The 15,571-nt window shown below is 36.6% G+C and overlaps 1 protein-coding gene across 4 annotated transcripts in view; it reads left to right on the top strand.

Annotated features, from left to right (window-relative positions):
- The window catches only part of NELL2 (neural EGFL like 2), a 513,811-nt gene that overhangs the window by 404,096 nt on the left and 94,144 nt on the right, over nucleotides 1-15,571 (top strand). For all 4 annotated transcript variants that reach the window (XM_066258163.1, XM_066258164.1, XM_066258165.1 and 1 more), the window contains 2 exons: nucleotides 698-820; nucleotides 2,820-2,915. In XM_066258163.1, coding sequence (XP_066114260.1) covers nucleotides 698-820; nucleotides 2,820-2,915 — 219 coding nt within the window. The remainder of the gene's footprint in view (nucleotides 1-697; nucleotides 821-2,819; nucleotides 2,916-15,571) is intronic.

The raw sequence follows: 15,571 nt of genomic DNA, 5'->3' as shown, positions 1-15,571 counted from the left end.
TGTGAAGTTGGGCAGGCTACTTCTGTGCTTACAAAAATGCCAAGTTATACACAGTTAAAGGGAGTATCATATTGATTGAATATTTTAAAGTTTATATTTGTTTATATTATAAAGATAAGCTTGTCTTAGTTAATCAAAGTACAATGCTATGTTAGCAGAAGGAGAGAACTTACTCATGAGGTCAATTATTTCCCTAGGAGTTTGTATACGTTTCTTCATGCCTGCAAGTGTGGATGTGGGTGTTACCACACCAAACTCCCAAAGCTTCACCTCCGTTTCCCTGGAGGGCAGAATTCAAGGAGCAGTGCGATCTCATTCTTCCCTGTCAGCCTTCTCATGCTGCAGGAATAACTTAGGTAGCAGACATATTTAATGAGAATAACTCCTTAAATATTAACCACAGAGACCATATACAACTGGGCCTGGATTCTACTTCTGAGAATTGATCCCCATCCTTGCTCAGTCTCTCTTTCTGTTCCTTCCTACTATTTGTGGGCCTTTTGTCTGAATCCTTTCGTATTCAAGGTTTATGGGTATGTAAACTATATATGTACTTCAAGAGGAATATACAATACTTTAAAATATGAGTTCTTATATATCTGTGTATGTCTGTGCTTGAAAAAAGATGCAGTAACCAAGATGCAGGTACAGTTTGAGAATTTATCTCTGAATAAGAAAATTATATTCCTCCTTTCAGAACACGATGAGTGCATCACAAATCAGCACAACTGTGATGAAAATGCTTTATGTTTCAATACTGTTGGAGGACACAACTGTGTTTGCAAGCCAGGCTATACAGGAAATGGAACCACGTGCAAAGGTAAGAGCCTTCAATGCCAACACCTTTTCCATTGGGACAAATGCAATTCATCTCTGCCTGCCTCCACCCCTTCTCATCACTGTCATCTACCTTCTGTGCACTGTCCACAGTCAGTGAAAGCTTGGCCCGGGGGTGGGGGGGGGGGCTCATAGTCTTCCTCCTGCTTACATTCAGTGTTAAATGACCAAATTATTCAATGACTTTGATTTAGTGTTCCTTGACTTGAACCACAGTGGTTTTCAACTCTGTTCCTCTCTGGGAGATTACATCCTAGGCATTCTTTTACAGAACCGCCTTTGAAATTTTAAACTTCAGCATATTGTCTGAACCCAGGCCCTCTGCTTCTAGTCTGCCTCCTCTGTCCCTTCTACAACTCTTGAGCTTCCTGACCCTTCCTTTTTGTTCCATTTGCCAGTCTTCTCCCAGGTTCAGATCTTTCCTTTTGTGTCCAAGCATGAAAGCTTTTTATTTTGCAGCACCACATTCCAGTTGGAAATATCTTCATTTTGAGTTCACTAATGGTGAGTCTCACCATTAGTTTTCTCTCTGCCTTCTTTCTTGAGCTGTTGGTACTAATTAACTAGGAATATTGGATCTCTATATTTTATAGTTTCCAGTTTTAGCTTCTTTGTCAATACCAATCAATAATTCCTCTAAATGTCCCATTGAGCTCATCTTCATTTCCCTCGGTGTGTATTCCAGCCATAGTTCACTGCCCCCTGTTAACTCACTCTTTCATGAACGCCCTCTTTCCCTTCTTCAGATGGGCTTACCTATTAATTCGCTAGGGAAATAGAGGGTCTATTTTGGAAACTCCACCAACTCCCATAGGATAAAGTCTATATTCATTATTATGTCATATAGATTTATCTTTGATTTGTCTAATTTAGGCATTTTAAACTTCAAAACTTCCCACTGCTCAAATAGACTTATGTCTATCATCCTGGAGTTTACTAGAATCAATGTGTTATAACACTGTGTGGGCAGGAGGGGAAATAACAAGGGTGACTGTTAATGTAGTGGCCCAGGAGCACAGGTCTCAAGACCTGGTCTCCAGTAAAACACTGGACACAGATATGGATGGACCAGAGGATTACCCTGGTTTGGAAAAGTCTATGGAAATCTTTAATTTAGAGCATTGTGGAGAAGGCCTTGCCCCAATGAACATGACAGGCTGGCCTAGTTCATTTGTGACAGAGCTTACCAGACTGAGGGAACAGCCCCTGAGCCTTCCTGAGCCAAACAGTAGGAACAAGCTTCTAAGGGTGCTCAGGCTCAGACATCTTGTCTTTCTCACCTTTTGGAAGGCAGCATATCTCAATAGATCGCCTTTGCGATGGCTCAGACCTTGACTCTTTGTCCTACTTGTTTACAAACCCACTCTAAGACACTAGACTATGAAGTGTTTTTTTTACCCTTGATCCTAGATCCTGATCTATCCTTAGCATGGGAATGCAAGACTCTTTCTGAAGACCACTGTAACAAATTGTTCTTACTATTAGCTAATTCACCAGGACTGAGTTAAAACTTTTTTGAAAGATGGGGTATTTCTCTAACATTTTGGCACTCTGGACAGTGATCATGGCCTCATAGGATTTAGTCATTTTCTATTTCCTTATTACATTCTCTAGGTAGTGGTTTGCTCTTTAAAAAAACTATTAATGATAGCAGCCATTTTTTAGGTTTGATTTCAAGCTACGTTGTTATAATGATGTAAAATCCTAAATCTGTTACACTTCCTGTTGTGTAAGATTACTGTTTTTTGAAACAGAAAGTTCAGTATTTTATATTACAGATAAAAAAAATTTAACATCAGAAAGACCGTTGTTTTACAAGTGGTGTTGAAGTTTCTTACCTGTATGGAAAATATTGTATGAATATAAAATTAAAATAGCATGTATAATTTGATGTCCACATGTCTAAGGGAATAAAGAAAAGGGATTTAGAGATTCTTGAACTACTTCTAAAGTGCTAAATTCGTGTGTCTTAATTATTTTAGCATTTTGCAGAGATGGCTGTAGGAACGGGGGAGCCTGCATTGCAGCTAACGTGTGCGCCTGCCCACAAGGTTTCACTGGGCCCAGCTGTGAAACAGGTAAGACTCTCATTCCATCTTCTAGAAAATGAATTTTTACATTAATGTATAAAGTAATCCATGAGGAAAATGATGTATCAGTTGAGCTCTTCGAGCATGGAGCTGTGAACATGGAAGTGCTCAGAGGGAGAAGAGGTTGCAGTGATGTGTGTTCACTGGGGGTTTCTCCAAAGTCACTCTAAGCAGGTCTTCACAGCTCTTATCACCAGAAACATATTAAATGTTTTCAGAGAGTTGTGTGAGATTGCCTAGGATTTTGTGCTTCATAATTTATTTTACTCGCCTAGAGCCCATTTTTCCTGGAATTGATTTGACTATATTAAAGCATACTCTTTAGGCTTATGACCAACTCACTTCCTAGGACACCTTACCATCTGCATTCACAGTTGAGAAATTTTTAATAAATTTTTACCTGGCCCACTCAATATTTATTTATTGTTTATTTACAAAGTATTTAAATTCTTCTCCTCAGTCATTCCTCACTTAGGTTCCTTCTACTTGCTCTTTCTGATGGATAGTAGTAGAAGAAACTTTAAAAAGGAATATTTTAAAAATACATATAGTTCATATATAGCTGATGATGCAAAGTAAGATGTTTCTTCAATTGAAAGTACACCTTGAGAATAAAAAATAAAACAAGTCTTTTGAATATTAGATGCTAATTAAAATCATGTCAGTAGCAGTTTTGGTTGTATTAGGTCAAGCAGGTTCTAATAGCAGATGACTCAGAAAGCCTGGCTATAGTTTCTTTATTTTTTATTATTAATTTTAATGGGGTGACATAGATCAGTCAGGATACATGGGTTCAGAGATAATTTCTAAGTGAAAGAGGCAGCCACCGTGATTGGTGGCTGCCATCCACAGGGCAGCCGTGAGTCTTAGTACAATAGAAGCAGTCTGTGTCCTGCCTGGATCCTACTTGCAAAATTATGTGGTTTAATAAAATTGTCATTATGTGAAAGAGAAAATGTCTCGCTTCATTTGGGAAGTGAAACGTTTCCTGACTAGCTACTACCACTGTTAGCAGAAGAGTGCTCACAGAAGGGCTTGTATCCCTAGATCATTTCTCTAACCTCTACGAGGTGTTTTTCAAACTTCAATGACTAACTGGTTACAAAGGTTCCTAGTAGAAAACACATAGTGGCTCTCTTTGATTGGCGGGACTCTTTCTTAAAGGGATCATTTCCTAAATCAGGAGTTTCCAAGCGCATTGTGCATGTGAATAGAGCTTGTTAACAACACAAATTTCTGGTAATTACCTATCATAGGACTTGCTAGATCAAAATCAGGTCTTTTGAGTCTAATGTTTTTATGAAATTTCTATGCTGTGATCTCCAGTAGTGTATCTACGCATGTCAAAGTATACTGCAGTCCTGTGTAGCAACAATTCTCTGGCGACCATATTTCCTGAATATGGTATTTCACACTGCTTTTGGTGCAGGGTCAGTACTGACATACTGGCTTTTTTAGAGCTTTTAACTGATTTGGGATTTTGAAATAAATGCTGTCCCAGAAAATCTGGGATGAATAATGGCCATGCCCAATCTGCATATCATGCTACTGCTGGAAAAATATGTGATGAGACTGTGAAAATCTAAAATGACATAAGATTAATTTAAGCAATGTAAAATTTAATACCAGAGTTAAAAATAACCCAACAGAATATTTAGCTTTCTTTATTTAACTACTCATGAACTTCCAATCTAAAAAAAAAGATGATCCCAGACTTACTCTCCATAGCTATCTATAAAATATAAAACCTAGAGCTTTGAGAAGAACAGATGTGGGTTCAAAATCTAGTTCTACCACTTACTTGTTATAGCCTTGAGCAAGTTATATAACTTCTCAGTGTCTTGTACTCTCTATACATGAACTTATTCATTATAAATCTCATTCAAGATAGATAGTATCTTCATTTACAAATGAGAATACAGCGGTCCCTCATCTGTCACGGGGGTTAGATTCCAGAAACCCCCACGATAGGCAAAAATCTGCTAAGTAGTGACCTTATATTTATTATTTATATAAATATATATTTAAAGGCTTTATAAACCCTCCCCACACTCTTATAAACCTTTCCCACACTGTTATTAACCTTTTTCATACTCTTATAAATACTTCCTATGCTCTTAAACACTTTCTACACTCTTACACCTACGTAATTTTAACAACATATAAAATTCTATATGGGTACTCACCAGTGAATACTGTTTTAATTAATATTTTTTAATATTGTTTTCTATTTTTAGTCAAGAAAATGCTTATTTTACCACAAAAATAATTAAAATAATAAATATATAAAAATGCCTATATACCTCAAAATCCCACGATATAGGAAAAAATACATGATACAAAAATAGATATACACAATTTACAAATCTGCAATACATTAAGACAAGCGAAAAGTGAACCATGCTATGGCAAGGGATGACTGTATTGGGGTCCAGAGTGATTAAATTTTTTCTAAATCACAGAGTTAGCTGCATAATACAAAGGTATTTCTACTCCTAAACTCATGCATTCTCTTTATATCTGCGTTTTTTAAAGTTTCCCCTGAAATCACTTTAATGACAAAGGAGAGAGAAAACCTTCTTCCAGGGAGGTCCTAGAATGGCCCACCACAAGACTAAATAAAATTTCTTCAAAACACCATCTTCTATTCTAAAAATTTATTCATTTCTGTTCTATAATATATGAAAATATTTAACTTACATACCATTGAGTAAACTTGGTGCTCTGAAACAACGGGTCATAGTTGATCCCTGCCTTCCAGAGTCTCTTGACCCAGGCTCCGTATTACACTATTTGAGAAGCAAGGATCCCTGCCTCCTATCTGAGAAAGTGTAGTAGGGCCACTTGCCTCAAAGCATCTGTCCCAGTTATGCTCCAGGTTAGCCCCTAACCCTGCACCTTCCAACGCCATCACTTTGGTTGATGCAGTTATAATTAGAAGTTGTGCCCTTTATAAAAATAACTTTAGATGAGAAGAGACTCATGTAAAATAATTTTTTTACTTATTTCTGCAACAAATATTTATTTAGGATCCGTTATATGCTGAGCACTGATGTAGAAACAAGATCTAGCAGTGAACAAAATAGAGGCCCTGTCTGCATGAAAATTGTCTAGGGGTGTACGGGTCTATAAATAAAATAGTAGGTGCAATAAAGAAAATTAAAGAAGATAGTATAAAATTATTTTGTTTACCTGTGGACCTTATATATGATAACTATTATTATTGATACTTTACTATTAAAAGTAACTATCATCAGTTTCTGTATCAAGTTCCAAGATTTCATTGGTTAATACAAAAAGCTAATTATTATTCATGCACTTTAGTTCAGTTTGTTGGATGTGGAGATGGTGAGAGTTGAAGGGGACTGGGATTGGGATTTCTCCATTGCTGTCATCATTGTATGAAGAAGCCATAAAGAGTACACACCCACTGTTCCTACCTCACATGAGAAGTATCCTTCTCTCATACTATTGGTAAGAACTAATCACATGAATTCAAGGGGTTTAGAAAAATGTTGTTGAGCTGAGTGTTCAGAAAGATGAAACTGGTTTGGTGAGCATCAAGCCAGACTTTTGCCATATCTGCTATCTGGCGATGCTCGTCCTACTAACTCTAAACAATCAAACCATTCTCCATGTTTCTCTCATCTACTTGGAGCAAAGTACTTGGAGTTACTTCCTTTTTTGATCATTGCTTTCTTTCCACCTCCTGCAAGAGATCCTTAACTTGGAATTCCTGGACCCCTGCAGGTCTGTGTATATAGACTTTGGGGCCCATGTCTTCATGAATATCTGTGTATGTGTACATTTTTCTTCAGAGAGAAACCACAGCATTTTTTATTTATTTATTTATTTTTAATGGGGCGACATCAGTAAATCAGGATACATATATTCAAAGATAACATGTCCAGGTTATCTTGTCGTTCAATTATGTTGCATACCCATCACCTAAAGTCAGATTGTCCTCTGTCACCTTCTATCTAGTTCTCTTTGTGCCCCTCCCCCTCCCCCTTCCCTCTCTCTCTCCCCCCTCCCCCCATAACCACCACACTCTTATCAATGTCTCTTGGTCTCACTTTCATGTCCCATCTACGAATGGAATAATGCAGTTCCTGGTTTTTTTCTGATTTACTTATTTCACTCCATATAATGTTGTCAAGATCCCACCATTTTGCTATAAATGATCCGATGTCATCATTTCTTATGGCTGAGTAGTATTCCATAGTGTATATGTGCCACATCTTCTTTATCCAGTCATCTATTGATGGGCTTTTTGGTTGTTTCCATGTCCTGGCCACTGTGAACAATGCTGCAGTGAACATGGGGCTGCATGTGTCTTTACGTATCAATGTTTCTGAGTTTTGGGGGTATATACCCAGTAGAGGGATTGCTGGGTCATAAGGTAGTTCTATTTTCAGGTTTTTGAGGAACCACCATACTTTCTTCCATAATGGTTGTACTACTTTACATTCCCACCAACAGTGGATGAGGGTTCCTTTTTCTCCACAACCTCTCCAACATTTGCTATTGTTAATAATAGCTAATCTAACAGGTGTGAGGTGGTATCTCATTGCAGTTTTGATTTGCATTTCTCTAATAACTAATGAAGATGAGCATCTTTTCATATATCTGTTGGCCATTTGTATTTCTTCCTGGGAGAAGTGTCTGTTCATATCCTCTTCCCATTTTTTTATTGGATTGTTTGTTTGTTTGTTGTTGAGTTTTAGGAGTTCTTTGTATATTTTGGATATTAGGCCCTTATCTGAGCAGGTGTTTAAAAATATCATTTCCCAATTAGTTGGCTGTCTGTTTATCTTGTTATCAGTTCCTCTTGCTGAGCAAAAACTTCTTAGTCTGATGTAGTCCCATTCATTAATTTTTGCTTTCACTTCTCTTGCCTGTGGAGTCAAATTCATAAAATGCTCTTTAAAGCCCAGGTCCATGAGTTGAGTACCTATGTCTTCTTCTATGTACTTTATTGTTTCAGGTCTTATGTTTAGATCTTTGATCCATTTTGAGTTAATTTTAGTACAAGGGGACAAACTATAGTCCAGCTTCATTCTTTTGCATGTGGCTTTCCAGTTTTCCCAGCACCATTTGTTGAAGAGGCTTTCTTTTCTCCATTGTGTGTTGTTGGCCCCTTTATCAAAAATTATTTGACTATATGTATGTGGTTTTATTTCTGGGCTTTCTATTCTGTTCCATTGGTCTGAGTGTCTATTTTTCTGCCAATACCATGCTGTTTTGATTGTTGTGGCCCTATAATATAGTTTGAAGTCAGGTATTTTAATGCCCCCAGCTTCATTCCTTTTCTTTAGCATTTAAAGATTTCATATGGCTTCATAATTCCCAAATAGTTAAGAACTGCTAAGGAGAGAATCTTTCATGATTCATAGAGAGAACTAAGTGCTGTTTTATTCTGCGGAGGGCAATTCAAACTCAAATATTCAATGCCTCCAAGTGTGTTTCTTTGGGAAATCCAGAGACCCCAAACTGAATGCATCATCTCCTCCATGACGCATGACTCAGCTCCTCTTCCTCTCTGTTACCAAAACCTGGTTCTTCACGTCTATTATTCATTGCGTCAGCCTTTATCCACCAAGTTTTCTTGGCCAGTAATCAAGGACTAATCTCCTACTTATTGCCATTCACATCTAGTCAAGTCCTTTTGCTCTTCTTCACGAAGGTCCATTTCTTTCCGTTCTAGAGGACACCGTAGCAGTTCGGGCTCTCAGGTGAATCTCTCTGCAGTCCAGTCTCTACCGAGTATCAGAGCACAAACCGTATCCTATCATCCCATACTAAAAAACTTCAGCATACCTTGTTGCCCTGAAGATAAAGGTCACATTTATGAACATGACATGACCATGACATATAGGCCCTTCCAGATTTAGCCCTTGCTTATCTGCCCGGTTTTTGGCCTCTTGGGTCTCTGTTTCCGCAGCCCATTTCCACCCCCTCAGACGTTGAGTTGCATAGGATAAAAAGTGTATCTGGTTCATTTTTAAATCTTTGAGACCTATTATAAGGCCTGTACATTGTTAGGTGCTCCACAAATATTTGGTTAATATATTTTTTTAATGGCATAAGTAATCAGTGAGAAGAAAAAGCAAAGATGATGTGGTTGCTTCCGTATTTGCTGGACATTTTTGAGTATTCATTTAGAGAGGCCCTCAAGGTCACTTCTGTACTCTTGCATGTCAGATGTGGTAATTAAGACACTAAGAAGTGAAGTCACTTATATAAGGTGTTTCCTGGTAGATCTGCAATTTCAAACTCAGGTGTTCTGATTCGTAGTCCACTGTTTTCTCTTTTCTTTTATCTCCATTTCTTCACTACTTCCTTCCTTCTTTCTTTTTTTCCTATGCCATGGTGTATGCTCAGGAATTCACTCTCCTCTCATCCCTCATGAGATCTGTGCTTTTTGTTATGCTCACCCTTTCAACTGCCAAGTAATCCTGTTTTCTTTAACAGTAAAGACTGGGGCAGTTTTTCTCTCCCAATGTGGGGAAAATACCAGGATTTTCAAGATTTGCTAAGAATAGAAATGGCCTAAATTTGGCCTGCTGAGGTTGGGTGCTGCCTGATAGCTTAGAAGGGAGATTAATTCCTGGCCCAGTGGCCATCTGTCAGGCCTTCACAATGGAATCACTCAGGATGAAGTAACAGGATTTATGGGTTTTTGAAAGACAGTCTTAATGTGCATGACATTTACCAACCCTGGTGACTTCAGTTGAGAAAGTCTTCCCTGAACCAGTTCCTCCTAATTTATTTATTCTCCTTCTGCAGCATGTATATATTAGTGGAATGGTTGAATTCATTCACCAACTTCACAAAGGGGCTTTGTGTTTGCTTTTTACTGATTAAAATTAATTTTTCATGGCGCCTTTTTTAGCCACTGTGTAAAATCACCCACATGTACAGCACAACTTCATTTTTAATTAAACATCCTAATACTCCATCAGGTGTTTGGCTTGGTTTTAGCAGGGTGATTATTCTTGGGTAACAATAAAATGAATCAGAAATCTATGTGCGCAGGTTTAACAGTTCTATCACTGCTATATTGTATTTATTGCACAGTTGCTAAGCTTCAGCCAATGTGTCCAATGATCTAATTAATATGCAAAGCTGTATTATACCGAAAGTAAATATTTTAATCATGAGTTAAAAGCATAACTCTAAAGATTTGACAGTTCCCTGTAAATTAATGCTGACTTGAAACAAATCAAATGTTTATAACTGGGAAAAAGTTGGTATCAAATGGCAAGCTGAAAAGAAAAATATCCTGCAATATTAAAGAAAGGGAGATCAGACACTTTGGTGATAAATGCCCCACCCTCTGTGTGTAAAATAATGTTTCTTAAAACAGGAGATGAGATTTTTAATTATTTTAGAAGTAGTCAGATGCATATAAATTTAAGGTACATTTCCTAAGTTTTTGTAGCTTTTTAGTGTCTGTAGTTTCAAAATGACCAAATGAAGCATGTGGCACATGAAAACATTGCTTTACTTCCGAAATAAGTAAATCAGAAAAAACCAGGAACTGCATTATTCCATACGTAGGTGGGACATAAAAGTGAAACTAAGAGACATTGATAAGAGTGTGGTGGTTAGGGGGGGGGGAGGGGGGAATGGGAAAGGGAAAGGGGGAGGGGGAGGGGCACAAAGAAAACAAGATAGAAGGTGACAGAGGACAATCTGACTTTGGGTGATGGGTATGCAACATAATTGAACGACAAGATAACCTGGACTTGTTATCTTTGAATATATGTATCCTGATTTATTGATGTCACCCCATTAAAAAAATAAAATTATTAAAAAAAAAAACAAAACATTGCTTTACTTCAAAGGTAACTGCAACTTGATTGAGGTTGATTGATTTTTAAAAGTTTATATTATTACTGTTATAGTATGGGTGATAAAAACCATTTATTTCATTGATAGTAACAAAGTTATTTTACTAGTAGTATGTATAGTTAGCATTTATTATTAATGTGAAATTATATAACATTTTTGATATGGTTAAATTAGCACATTTTTCATCATTAAAGAAATATATTGAAATGACTTCATAATTACATAACTTTTTTAAAAAGGCATATTTTCAGAAGCTTACATTATTTTATATTGTTTTACATGAAAGGCTAAAAAAATTTATAAGCAAGAGAAAATTCTCAAAACATTTCTACATAGCATATTTTTTTTAATCACCAAATTGACTTACAGTAAAATTCCATTGCTAAAATGTATATCTTTTTGTGGGAAAAAGGGGAGACAATAAAAATTTTGAGATAATGTAGTTTAAAAGGAAAAAGAAACCTCTAGATACCTTTGCTTTACCAATAAAGGTGATTTTTAAAAATAGTTTTAAATTTATTTTGCTCTAGCTAAACTTCATATACAAAAATCATTATAAACTTTATTGAAATAAATAAAATTTGGGATGAATATCAGCTTCTATCTTTTGCAGTGTCTAGTCAAGACACTGTTCCAGATCTGAATTTTTCCAGAGAAGAGACAAGACCTGGAAGCAGATCTTTTGGTGACTTCTGTAACCTGGGAACACATGTTCCCATGGAGGGATCTGTTGATCCTCAACATGGGATTTTCAGTCCTCTTATGACTAGACCTATCTGATCTTCAAACATGGTCTCTGATGATAAAACTGATTGGATTAAATTTGATGCATGAATCACATGTGATGAGTGAAATTTAGGCGAATTAGGGGTTTAAATCACATTACTTTTTCCTGGTATTAATTTATTTTAATAGAACAAAAAGTCCAAAGGCTTTTACTCATGCTGTACATATGAGTTAAATTGGGGTACTTATGACACATCTCTTGTAAGTTGGTAATCCTTAACCTCTTAACCCCTTGTTTGCTTAAAGTTATGACAAACCCTGATCCTCACTTGAGCATTTAGCATAGTTGTCAAAAATACAAAAATTAAAATCAGAGAGACATTGGCATGAGTCCTGGCTCTACTATTGACCAGCTATGTGGTCTTTTCTATGTTACTTTATTTTTCTATGCCTTTATTTTCACATGTATAAAATGAAGGTGATAATAATATCTGCCTCATGGGTTAGTTTGGGGATTAAATAAAATAATATAAGCAAGACATGCAGCATCATGATACCTGATGTGATTGTTTTATACATATTAAGTAGTATTTTATGTACATAAGTGTGAAGCTTTTCGACATCCTTGAATTAACTGGAGATACCCTGCGATGTTGTGAAGTAAGGGTTAAGAATAAGACACAATTCTAGTTATTTTGATTCATTATAAACCAGCTGTAAGTATAATTTTACCACAGTGAAGTCATTTAAAATGTTTAATTGATCTAAATGCATTCTTTGCATTTCATAAAATTGCTTTATCTTAGTTCTAATGCAAATCTTTAAAAAAATTAACTTTTTTTAGAAATCTGTGTTTGTACTATTTAAAAAGTAGTTAAAAGTTCTCAGTTTTAAATCTCAATATCATTTCAGAGTCCTTCAGGTTAATTGGGAAAAAAGTCTTGCTCACTCATTCTTTGCATCCGTCATGTATAATAGATAACAACAGTGATGGGGAAATTTTTCAGACTCTTATTGTAATGCCTACCTAATTAACGTTGGAAATGAGGACACATCATGGAGTTAATGTAATAGAAAAAAAATGCTTTCAAGCTGTTAGAGAGAAGGTCTCCAAGAAAAAAAAGTCAAGTGGAATTATTTGGAAATTTGTAAAAGATTCTCACTTTTGTTTTAAATACATTGATAATATTTTTCATGACCACCTTTGAATATAACTTATATTATACCATTGAATTCTTAGAATTTGTATTTCCTTTTTTCTTATTCAAAGCAAACCAAAATCAGTTTTTAGATTTTTTATATTATTTTTAAATTAATGAACTGAATACTGCATTCATATTTTGAATAAGCAGTATATGCACATAGTAAAAATAAAAGGACAGAAAGCATATAATGAAAAGTAAATTTTCTCTTTCTTTGTATACCTTTTCCAATCACTGCTTTTTCCCCCCTAAATAATATATCTTGAAAATAATGCTATCAATATATCCTCATTAGACAGAATGATTAAATTGGAAATCAAAACTTAGAGAGACGTGCTACCACTCAGTAATAGAATTTTAATTCGTAGCTCTATGGTTGCCAGTAGAATGCACATCTTGGGGACAAGATCTTTTTCTTCCTTTGAGCATCTCCATACATTGGCTGGGAATGTTCTGCAGTTCTCTTTATTCATAAATTCTAAATATTTTTGTACATAGATAAGCTGATGAACATCTTATTTATTAGAACCAATGGTGTGGGAGGTACAAACTTGATATTCTGGAGACACATTAGAAAGTGATAGACATGAACAGCTGTCAGAGACTTAGTCTTCCCTAACTCAAAATACATGTAGGATATATTTTATTTATACACCAATTTTTTTTCTTCTTGCATTCCATTTTTTTTCTCCTGTGTTTTTTCTTTCTTCCTGAAGGGCATACTTTAGTGTTCTCTTAGCGTGGGTCCGTAGTGGCAAACTCTCAGTCTTGGTCTGAAATGGACTTTGTGCCTCTTTGCTCTTCAGCTGGTGTTGTGTGGAACTCCGGGTGTTCTCTGAGCACTGTGAAGGAACCATTCTCTTGCTCTTGGGGCCTCTGAGGTTTCTGTTCAGAGCTCTGCTGTCAATTCCATTGTAATTCTTTTGGAAATACTTTTTCACTCTATTTACTTTTAAGGTCTTCTTTTCCTTGTGGTTTGTGGTTTTAATGCATTGTGTGTCTGGGTATAGATTTCTTTTTGTTTATTTTGCTCGAGGCTTATTTGGATTATGGATCCTGAGGAGTCATCTCTTTTATCAGGTTTGAAAAACAATCAATCTTTATCATCTTAAATATTCCTTTTCTCTCATTTTCTTTATTCTTTCCTCTGAACTTCCTATTGGATATATGTTGACCTTTATCTTTCTATTTTCTTTCTATTCCTTCAACTTTCTTTAGTACTTTCCATCTCTTTATCTCAGTGTTGTACCCTTCATGATTTCTTCACCTTTATCGCCCAGTCTATTATTTATTTCAGCTTTGTTAAGTCATCTATTGAATTTGTTTTTAGTTCAGTAACTATCTTCTTTTATTTTTGTTTGTTTTGTTTTGTTTTTATTTTTTTTTTTTCATTTTTCTGAAGCTGGAAACAGGGAGAGACAGTCAGACAGACTCCCGCATGCGCCCGACTGGGATCCACCCGGCACGCCCACCAGGGGCGACGCTCTGCCCACCAGGGGGCGATGCTCTGCCCATCCTGGGCATCGCCATGTTGCGACCAGAGCCACTCTAGCGCCTGAGGCAGAGGCCACAGAGCCATCCCCAGCGCCCGGGCCATCTTTGCTCCAGTGGAGCCTTGGCTGCGGGAGGGGAAGAGAGAGACAGAGAGGAAAGTGCGGCGGAGGGGTGGAGAAGCAAATGGGCGCTTCTCCTGTGTGCCCTGGCCGGGAATCGAACCCGGGTCCTCCGCACGCTTCAGTAACTATCTTCTAAGAGTTCTTTTTTTTTCCAAGTCTTTTGGTACATTTCCCTTTAGATATTATTTTTCTTGTAGTTTTTCTTTCTTTTATGTCTTGAACAATTTTAAACAAGTCATTGTCAAAGGTCACAGGGGTCTAAATCGGCCTTTTCTGTTTGACTGATGGTGGCACAGTGGATAGAACATCGACCCAGGAGACTGAGCCCCCCAATTCAAAACCCCAAGGTTGCCAGCTTAAGCACAAGATCTCCAGTTTGAGTTCGGAATCATCAATATAATACCAAGGTTGCTGGTGTGAGTCTAAGGTCAGTGTCTTGAGCAAAGGGTCACTGGCTCAGCCTGAACCCTCTAGTCATAGAACCTACAAGAAGCAATCAATGTAAAACTAATATGAAGCATCTATGAGTTGATGTGTTTCATCTTTCCCTTCCCTTTCTTCCCTTCCTGTCTCTATGTAAAAAATATATATATGTATATATATATATCTTTATATATATATGTGTATATATATATATATATCTTTCTCTCTTCCTTCATCTCTCCCTAAAATCAATTAATTAAAATTTTTTTTAAAAAAAACAAAGAAGTTATATGTCTGGGCCATGACTACCTGCCATGACCTGCCCAGTTAAAATTAATAATAATAAAATAAATCCGCCTTTTCTTATGTTTGGTAACTGTTGCTCATAACGCAGTGTTTCCTTATGCATTTTGTACTTTTGATGTCTGACCTTATCTTCATCAACCCGTGAAACCTGAGTCTTTTTCTTCTAGAGAAATTTTGCATTTCCTTCTGTAAGTATTCCAGGAGTATTAAACTTATATTTGTGTTAATTTCTTTGCCAAGTGGTATATACCACACAGGTGATATAAATTTGAACCTCAGAACTCTTTAAGAGCAAATATTTCTTTCTCCCCTCCCAAGTGCAGGCAAAATAGTATATCTGCTCCTAACCTCCTGTGCTAGTGGATGTTTTATCTGTATGAGTGTGTGTCTATATGTTTCTATCCTACACTTAAACTGGAAGACACCCCTTCAGGAATCCTGCTTTTTTGCTGGAGTCTTAGACCTTATATAGGACCAATCCCTCTCTGCCGTCACTATGTGGGCCATAAAATCC

Source organism: Saccopteryx bilineata, chromosome 2 (assembly GCF_036850765.1).
Source record: "Saccopteryx bilineata isolate mSacBil1 chromosome 2, mSacBil1_pri_phased_curated, whole genome shotgun sequence".
NCBI classification, from domain to species: Eukaryota; Metazoa; Chordata; class Mammalia; order Chiroptera; family Emballonuridae; genus Saccopteryx; species Saccopteryx bilineata.
Note: the sequence above shows the minus strand (reverse complement) of the source record. Positions and strands in the feature narration are given on the sequence as shown.